This window comes from Ambystoma mexicanum, chromosome 6p (assembly GCF_040938575.1).
Source record: "Ambystoma mexicanum isolate Mex_15411 chromosome 6p, UKY_AmexF1_1, whole genome shotgun sequence".
NCBI classification, from domain to species: domain Eukaryota; kingdom Metazoa; phylum Chordata; class Amphibia; order Caudata; family Ambystomatidae; genus Ambystoma; species Ambystoma mexicanum.
The window spans coordinates 222,462,060-222,471,631 of NC_090935.1; the positions used below are offsets into that span (position 1 = coordinate 222,462,060).

The 9,572-nt window shown below is 45.4% G+C and overlaps 1 protein-coding gene across 1 annotated transcript in view; it reads right to left on the reverse strand.

Moving 5' to 3' along the window:
- EPG5 (ectopic P-granules 5 autophagy tethering factor) overlaps window positions 1-3,730 on the reverse strand; it is a 2,517,217-nt gene extending 2,513,487 nt beyond the window's left edge. Inside the window, exon 1 of the mRNA XM_069626898.1 lies at window positions 3,567-3,730. Within this exon, the coding sequence (XP_069482999.1) occupies window positions 3,567-3,638 (72 nt within the window). The 5' untranslated portion in view covers window positions 3,639-3,730. The remainder of the gene's footprint in view (window positions 1-3,566) is intronic.
- Between the last annotated feature and the right edge of the window lie 5,842 nt (window positions 3,731-9,572).

A 9,572-nucleotide genomic window follows, 5' to 3' on the forward strand; every position in this document is an offset into this window, starting at 1 on the left:
TTTCAAAAAATGTGCTTTTCACAAATTGCAACTTTTCGGTCACATTTTCTCACATAAAGGAATGAGCTCTGATTCAGGGAAAGTTGCTGCCATCGCAGAGTTCTCATACCCAGAAGATGTTGGAAAAGTCACGTCTTTTCTAGGAATGGCAAGCTACTACAGTCGATAACATTGAGACTTTGCTACCACCAGTGCCCCTCTCTGAGAGTTTACGAAGCAAGGTTACGTTTTTCAATGGTCTTATGAGTGTGAAGAAGCTTTTACACAAATCAAGAATGACATCACATCAGCGGAACACTGCGATCCGGACATGTGTAAGGAACTGAACTGACGGTTGATGCCTGCCCGGTCGGTTTAGGAGCAATACTAGCGCAACATTGACCCGGTTGGGAAACTCCCAGAACAGCAATTGCATTGGCCAGTAAAAGCCTGTGAGATGTAGAAACAAGATACTCCAGAAAAAGAAGTACTTGTAGTTGTGTGGGCCTGTGAACAGTTTCCCCATTTTTCTCCTTCAAAAAGTCTTCGCGGTCATCGAGCGCTGGTGACCATTTATGGAAATCCCCAATGTAAGATGCCACCACGAATAGAAATGTGGGGCCTAGGATTGCAAGATTTCGATTTCACAATTGTTTACAAACAGGGGAAAGAATATAATCCAGCAGAATTCATGTCACGACATTCGCTGCCAGATCCTTCCACTGATGTCTCTATGGTGGAAGAGTATGTCAATTTTCTCAACCATCATGGGCAGCCGAAGTCAAATACACCAACAATTATACTGGAACACACACAGCAGGATACTATATTATGGAAGGTGCAGGAGCTGATCAGATCCAGAAGGAGGAGAGAAACAAATGTCAAAGGTACACAGGTCAACGAAGGTGTCACTGCAGAACTAAGGGCATTCAGGCATGCATGAGAGGAGCTGTCTATTTCCACAGATGGTCTTGTCATGAGTCGTCATTGAAAATGAATTCCCGTGGATCTGCAACAACACACTGTGGACCTAGCACATGATGGTCATAGGGGAAATGGTGGCACACGAAACGTCACATTATGGACACCATGTGATTCCCGGGAATAGATGCAATGGTAGGGTGCACGATCAACAAGTGTCACCTGTGTCAGAGCACATCCAGAACCCCCAGAATGTCTGACATGCCAGAATTCCTGTCGACGCACCTAGCAATTGATTTCTTCTGACCCATCGGAGACAGTAAATATTGGATGGTCATCATGGACGAATACTCCTGATTTCCCCTCGTACACCTAATATCCTCCACGACAGCCAGCACAGTCATACCAGTGCTGGACAATGTTTTCTCTGCATGGAGATTTCTAGAATTGTTAAAATCCGACAATGGCCCACCATTCAGCAGTGTAGAGCGGGGTTTGAAATTGAGGGGAGCTGGAAGCTATTTAGCTCCTGCTTCTAGCATAGTAGAGCCTGGTTAGCTTGAAACAACAGCTACCAGGAGGTACTTTTAGCTGATATGGCCAACTGGTGCCTTCCAAACATGTAAATGTGACATTAACTTTAAGTATTTCAGAATGTTAATAAAGAAGAATTAGAACACATCTAATGCACATTTAAACACAATGGTTCATACCAAATAGACAAAAAGTTAAAGGAGCATCTCTGGTAGCTCCTGGTTCCCCTGTGGTAGTTCCTGCCTTATTGGTGATGCCCGACACACAGGAGCTGGTTTTAGCCCCTGCTCATTGAATCTCACTTTTGAACCCTGGTAGAGTATGCTCGTTTCATGCAATACATGGGCATACACCAAAGGGGATTATCCCACTATGGCCTCAAGCCAACGGCATGGTAGAAAGGTTCATGAGCCGCCTGAAAAAGGTCATTCAGCAAAATGAGCTGAGATCCATGTTGCTCAATCAAGCTATGTGTAACATGCTCCGAGACTACAGGAACTCATCTCACGGGACGATATAAAGATGTCCTTTTGATTTACTATTCGGCGGGAGAAGAAGTGCGATATTGATGCCTACAAGAAACAAGGAATGAAGATTACGCGGATGTCAGAAGGCATGCTAAGAGCTCCAATCTACAAATGAGAGACAAGGTTCTCGTACGCAGACAAGAATAAAAAGTCTGATTCCAGATTTGATCCCACCCACCTGGTGGTGTCCCACGTGGAAGGATCAATGATAATTGCCGCTTGCCAGTACGTGTAATCACTCAGAACATTACTAATTTGAAGCTGTAAAAGAAAGAAGATCAAGAAAGTTGTGAAGAAGACAACATCGTCAACTCATGAGGAGTGTCCAAGAGAAGTGTTGTGGAAGCATCCAGAGAGCCCCCGGTGAGGCCAACAAGGTGCATCAGACAACCTGTGTGTCTAATTGAAGAAATGTGAGAATTGAACTGTGAATGACTTTTTGCCCGAAAGGGGGAGATGTCACATCCTGGTGAGGACAGTTATTGGAGCGAGATGCTTATTCCGTGACCGGGACTGACAGCCAATAAGTAACGCGCAGTGCACGCGCACTGTGTTGTCCTGCGCTCTGCAGTTTGCCGGTGCAAAGATTAAAGTGAAGTCGCATATGCCCAGCAGCCCTGTGTATTCTTAACCGTTACATGGCTGAATGAATGGGCGTGCATCCAATTTCACTCATTTATCCTGAAGATCATTCCAAGTCTCCTCATGTAGCGAAACATGAGAGGGTCGAGACCCACTCACCTGTGTCCCATTGTTGTGCATCCGAGGGTAGTATCAAAGTGGCAATAGTATCAGGGCTTTTCCTTTGCTGCCTCAAATCCATGCTGACACCTGGGAGGATCCTCCTCAGCGTGTACATGTGCGGTTCCAATGTCACCAAAAAAACAACCAACGTCCTGATTCCCATGACAGCAAGGAAGGAAGATCCAGCAGGACCCTTCTTTTGCCCATTTTGCACGCTTCTTGGTTTGTCATAGTTACACTACTTTTTTCTTACACTGCACCCCTCCTTCAGCGACGTCATAGGGTTGTATTCCAATACAAAAGGGAACATGCATTTTATTTCGTTTTCAGTATGTGCGTTTAAGAAATTGAGACAATGTTTCAAACCAAAAATCTATCAGAAAGCTTCAAGTCTCTGGCGGTCACATTGCAAAGCACGAGATTCGCCTCGGGATAGGTTTCCCTTTCCATTGCCTGATCCATCGGCCAGCTGACGTGAGACACGGGGGTGGGAGGGTGCTGACATCGACCACATAACTAGAGGGAGCGAGTCAGCATCGCCACACACCATAACAGTACGTAGGAGGATTCAAGGTGTCACACCTAATAGCATGCCAATTATTATTATAAAACAAGCTGAGCAAGAAAAGAGCAGACCAGCTACCAAGAGTATTGGATGGAGAACTGTCACAGGCACAGCTCTGACATTTGGCATTCTGTACAACCAATACGCCCCTCTTTGCTGGATCAAACACTCTTGACAGCCTGTGCTACGCAAGAGACAAATGTTATCGGTTCTCGCATAAGCAAAAACACCTCCACGCGCAGCCTACCCCATGACAGCGCGCACTGCCATGTCTTGATGGAGTATCCATTCCTTACCTTGTCTTTGGTCCCTCGGGTGCTGCTGCCCGATTTGTGCTTTGGCTTTCGAGGTCTCACAGCCTCTGCCATCCTTCTCTCCCCCGTCAGGACTCAGGAAACGAGGGCACAGCTCAGTGCATAGGAGCCTCCGCTTCCGCACGGCATTTGTTTGCTACAATATGTGTTTGACAAGCTGGTCACATGGTTTAGATCCTGTCCAATACACGGGTTAGTACGATCTGGGTAGTGGAAAGCGATGTTGGACTTCACAATTTGTTTATGAGACATAGAAGAAGGACTAGAAATGCAACTTCAGCACATACTACTTTGTGGCTGATTCAGAGGCTCGTGCGAAGTATAGTGTGTGAAGCCGACATTCTCCCCTCCAGTTTCTGCACCAATATTCTGGGTTGCGTGGAAATACTGGAGGGGAAATGTCGTGCTTCCCAGCAGCAAAAGCTGAATAAAACTACTGTTTAAATAGAAACATGTGGCATTGCGAGCATTTGCTAAAAGACTGCTACTTTTCTAGTTTAAGAAAGTTTCGTTAAGTTTTCATTAAACCAGAAAAGTGGTGCTGCAGTCTTGGGAGTGCCATTTTAACAAATGAAAAAGTGTGAAGCAGCCTTTAACTGCACCTCATTGGTGTCCTATTTTAACTCCACTTATTGCTGTGCTAATGCTGCATAGATCTCAACTCACACGATTTTCTGGCGCGTGTCACACACCTTGTGAAGAGCTGACTCACCCGCCAAGCCTCCTGCACGCCCATTAATTTCAATGGGCTCTCACCTGCCAAAAACAAAATCAGGTGTTTTTACCCAGTGGTGTGACAGAAATGGTTGAGAGCTATGATGCTGTGTTTTTGAGAGCAGAATCCCCAGCATTTCACATGGTTGCTAAGTGGTAGCATACCGAGTGGGGGAGGCAAGCTGTCCCCCCACAGGCTCTTTTGAGAGCCTGACCCGGACTTTTGTCACTGGGACACCTCTCCCGTTTGGCACCTCAATGAGGATGCCCAACGGGAAAGGTGTCCGGCGGGGAAAACAATGTGTGCTTAGCAAATCCTGCTCAGCACGGTCATTTTCCTGGCGGTAGGACACCTTACCCTTTCCGAACGGGAGAGTTTTTCCATTGCCAGGACAATGTCCCAAGGAGCTCAGTGAACTAATGTTAGCCATTACGCACTGATGGGAGAGAGGGGAGCTGTTAGCAGGCACTTTTGTCCCTATAGAAATGTGCATCGGAGGGAGTGATCAGCAATGAAAAGGGTGCATAATGCTGCAAGCTTTATGAAATAATGACTATGGTTTTAACCAAGGGGGATTGCTTAGGCTAACATTCATCTGTATGATGCTATTGTGACTGTGCATGAAGGATGGGGAGAATAAAACTAAATCCGTCCTCTTATTGCTCAATATATTTCTATAATTATGTATATAGTGTAAAGTTAATTATGAAAGGGTAGTTTCTCATATAATGTACTTTGCTTCTAAGGCATTGCTTTAAATAAAGTATTATTTAAGCACATGAAATGCAAAGGGAACCCTTGATAAATATCTATATCAACTAAACCTATGAAGATGTGCTCAGTTGCTTAAATTGTCCACATCCGGGTTTCACCATTTAACCAAAGTGTGTGATCCTGGGCAGATCATTTAATCACACTGTGTCTTATCTGCCCCTCTGTGATTCACGTCAGAGCTTATGTTAATATATCATGCTGTTATTTTTTTAAAAAAGCCTGACTATGGAGTTGCTCCATAAATAACAATAGTGCAATTTAGGTATTTTGCGCTGCAAAGTTATTTGCCACTTGTCTTATGGCAACTATTCTAAAGTCACGTCCATGGTGCCTCCAAGTATCAAAGACTGATGATGCTCCTTATGATGCCCTTTTCTGTGTAGTCATTTCTGTTGGTGCAATTCACATGCAAATATGGAGGTGTGTATGTATTTTTCCCCTAGTCGCCTCGACAGAGCTCTAATAGATGAGTTTCCTGCATCTGTAATGATTTTGCAGTTTTATTTGTCATGTGTTAAAATGCCATCTATCACTAATGTTACCAAAAAGTAGATTGGAGCAGAGGTGGATGGTTTGTGGGCACGAATGAGACCATATGGAATTGCGCGCACTGCATTTGGGGGGAAAGTAGCAGGACTTTTTTCATGGCTCGCCCTCCACTCTTGCAATACTGGATACTCCCCTGTTGCTAAGGCTGTTGTCGGGCAGTAAATCAGACTCATGCTAAAGTCGTGGATTTGATGCCAAACCGCTGCATCAGCACTTCATGAGAATAGGGTGCTTCTGAAGGAAGTGTTCATCCTTTATGGATGAACACCTCTGTGTTTTTGCATGCACCTCTGAATCGGGCCATTTGTTCATTTAACTGTTTTTATTGATGAATAAAAATACAAACAAGTAACTATTGTATTAGTAGGAATCATTAAAGTATATCAAGACATGTTAGCAGTATACAACAAACATATTTGATAAACTAAAAGGGACATCCAGTAAACCACGATATGTTGTATGAAATATTTTGCATAAGAGCTGATCGTGAGCAGTGGTTTAGATTCTGTTAAAGACACAGAGCTGAGTATTGTGCAGTAATCTTCTTAATCTACTCACCCAGCAACAAAGAAAAACAAACTAAGAAAAAATGTTTAAAACCATGTTGGACTACTCGCGAGACCTGGCAATGCCGAGATCTCGCGAGATATGCATGTGAGAGGTGCGGAATGCTGGAGGAATCGGCATCTGCATTTATGAGACCAGAAAACCATGGAGCAGCAGCTCGTGGTGCGCCTCCTGCATGGGCAGTTAGTGACTCACCATAGCCATAAAGACTATGATAAAGCCCAGACACTTGGACACTATATTACAGTGAAGACAACTGTGCTTAGCTGCTACCTTTATTTATGCTGTCACTGGTGCTTATCAATAAATTCGAAGTTACAACCTTACTGAGGGGCTGACCCTTTATTATACAATATAATTGGGGATGAGGAGCAGATAGTGATCCTGCGACCCACCATGAAAGGTGCGACACCACCGCCGCCTTTTCTGCAAATTCCAGGTAGGCCCACAATTCCATGGCCTCAATGGGAACCGTTATTTACAACATATGTTGATGCGCTGAGAAGTGCGGAATACACGGCTGCGACGCACATGGCAATGCACCTAAATGCATTAAGAGTAGTAGTACAAAGAGTGTTCACCAGTCTCACACCAGAAGTTGTGGCGGTGGATGATGACGATATGTACAAGGAAGCCCTGAGGAGGATTGTAAAACGATTTGCCATCAAAGAAAACACAATATTACACAGAATTAGATTATATGATCGCAAACAAGTGGCTTCTGAACCTGTGGATGACTACGTCACGAAGCTGCGCGAGTTGGCAGCCTTGTGCAACTTTGGGAATAACTCAGAAAGCATGATTTGCGACATGTTGACAGTACATACAAATAGCATAAAGGTGCAGGACAAGTTCATCATGGAGAAGAGACTCCAGCTGGACAAAGCCATTCTATAAGATAGCGAGAGCTGTCGAAGATACAGCGGGAAGGCGCAAAGAGTTTCTCTGCTAACTCGGGGGTTGCAGACGTCCAGGCCCTAACATTTAGATGGAAGAAAGAGAAACAACCAGCTAAACCCAGAGAAGGAAGGTGGGGGAGGAAGGAACCCCTCAAATGTCACAGATGCACCAGCAGAAAGCACTAACCAACGACAGGGAATGTCCTGCGAGGGACAAGGAATGCTCTGTCTGCAAAAGGAATGGACACTTTGCGATTGCATGCAGGTGACGCAACAAGAAAGTGAGCACTGTACATGTGGAGGAAAGCGAGGAAGGAAACACGTTGTCTGAAGAGGAAGGCAGACCCACCGTCATATTGGTCAACAGCTCGAGGGCCAGGAGAGAAAAGCCGCATTGCATCATCCGAGTGGACGGGATGGAAACAACAGTAATGGCTGACTCAGTGTCCGACTTAACAATACTGCCCATACACACATATAAGGAGATGATGGGAAGCGATAAAGTATAAATGCTCAGCACCAACCACAAACCCACAGTGTTTGGAGGTGCCACAGTAAGTCTGCTAGGTTACATTAACAGCGCCGTCGAGTTCCAAGGAAGGGACACCATGACCAGAGTGAATTTGGCCAGGGAAGGACCAGCGGTCCTGTGGTTGGACGTTCAAGCCAGACTAAAGATTAAGTTGGATCCCAGCATGGAGGATCAAGTATTGGCAGTCAATGCAGGAGGAGGGCCGGTGTCAAAAGAAGATTTCCCCAAACTATTTTCAGAAGGGCCGGGAAGAATCAAGAGGTATGTACATGATAATGCTCAAATCGAGTGCAGTCCCGGTGAAGCACAAAGTGTCACGACTCACTCCCTTCGCTCCCGTTCCCACCACTTGGGGGCATGATTTGGGGTTTATTCCCTACTGGACCTTTCCTCCGAACCTTATGCTACGGTGCTGTGATGAATTGGGAGCGCTAAATCCCTATTTTCCAGGCTACTTCCCTTCCGGATCCATTCCAGGTTTTTGGCAGCCAGCATGCTTCTTTAACCAAATGACTATGCTTCCCAGAATGCCTGGCCCACTGCTTCACCTCCACCCTTGCAGGACAAGGTTGGGTGGAGGATAGGCAACACCTGTGGCTACAGGTGCAGCAGTCAGCACACCTGAGGCGTGTGCTCGTTAAGCAGCTTTAAAAGCCTCAGTCTTACTTCAGTCCAGCGCTGGTCATCGTTTGCAGTGTTCCTGTTGTGACTAGTCCCTTGTTCCTTGTTCCTTGCCTTTGTACCTAGTTCCTAATTCCTGTTTTCTTGTTTTCTTGTTCCTCCGCCCTGAATCTCGGATTCATGCGCTAATTGATTTCTGCTCCCTTGATTCCCTTTTTGTCTTCCTCTGTTTGCAGGCAGCATTTTTCAGTGCTTTCCCCTTTTAGATGCAGCCCAGTTTGTCTGTGTTCTATATTTCTTTGACTCTGTCCTTTGCTGCTGTAAACCCGTATGCCTTAGCCTTCCTCTTAGATTAGCTTCCTGTCTTTTCCTTGGAGGGGTAGGGAGAAGTTTGCATTGGTTATTTCGTTTTTCCCTGCTCCTGATCCTTACTTTCTATTGGGATCCATTCCATGTTTTCCATTGCACTTCTGCATTTATTTCCCATTTGATTATTAGGTGTGGTGTGCGGTTGTAGCTAGCTCCTGTGTGAATGCTTATGTTTTCCTCACTAATTTGTAATCACTATTCCAACTTAGGTATTTAGTTTTCCTCCCATTGCTGTTCTAGCCTTTCTGGGTCCCAGTTTCATCAACAGGATTCGTGGGCTAGCTGACATTCAAGAGGTTTATCTCGTCCTCGTGAGTACAGTTCTTTAGTTCCCTTATTTAATACCATCAAGAGTGTTAGTTCACAGATCCTGTCATTGCTTGCCCTCCACGTGGGTTTAGCGCTGTCAGTACCTGTAACAGCAATTGGGGGTAAGGCGCTTGCCGACTTTCCTCGCGGTCAGGTGCTTACCCCACATCCCTTTTCATATATTGGTTTTGTTGTCACACTCTATTTGCACTCCTGGGTTCTAGCATACATGAGTCGTTGTTCCTGTGTGCACGTAGTTTAATTTGAAGCTATTCACTGTGTGATTTAGTGCACATTTCCCTTGCCATATTCGCTGCCTTTGTACTCGCCTGACTAATCCTGACACAAAGTACGTCCCATCCCGGCGACGGCCAGAAACATACTAAAAGTGAAACTGGATAAAATGGTGAAAGAAGGCACCATCAAAGAAGTGGAAGCTTTGGAGTGGTGAAGTCCGGTAGTGCTGATTAAAAAACAGAACTCTGAGTATTTATAGACATCTGTAGCCTAAACTACTCACAAGACCTGGCAATGCCGAGATCTCGCGAGATCTGCAAGAAAGAGGCGCAGAATGCTGGAGGAAGCGGCATCTGCATTTATGAGACCTGAGAGCTACAGAGCACCAGCAGCTCCTGGCGCTCCCCCTGCATGGA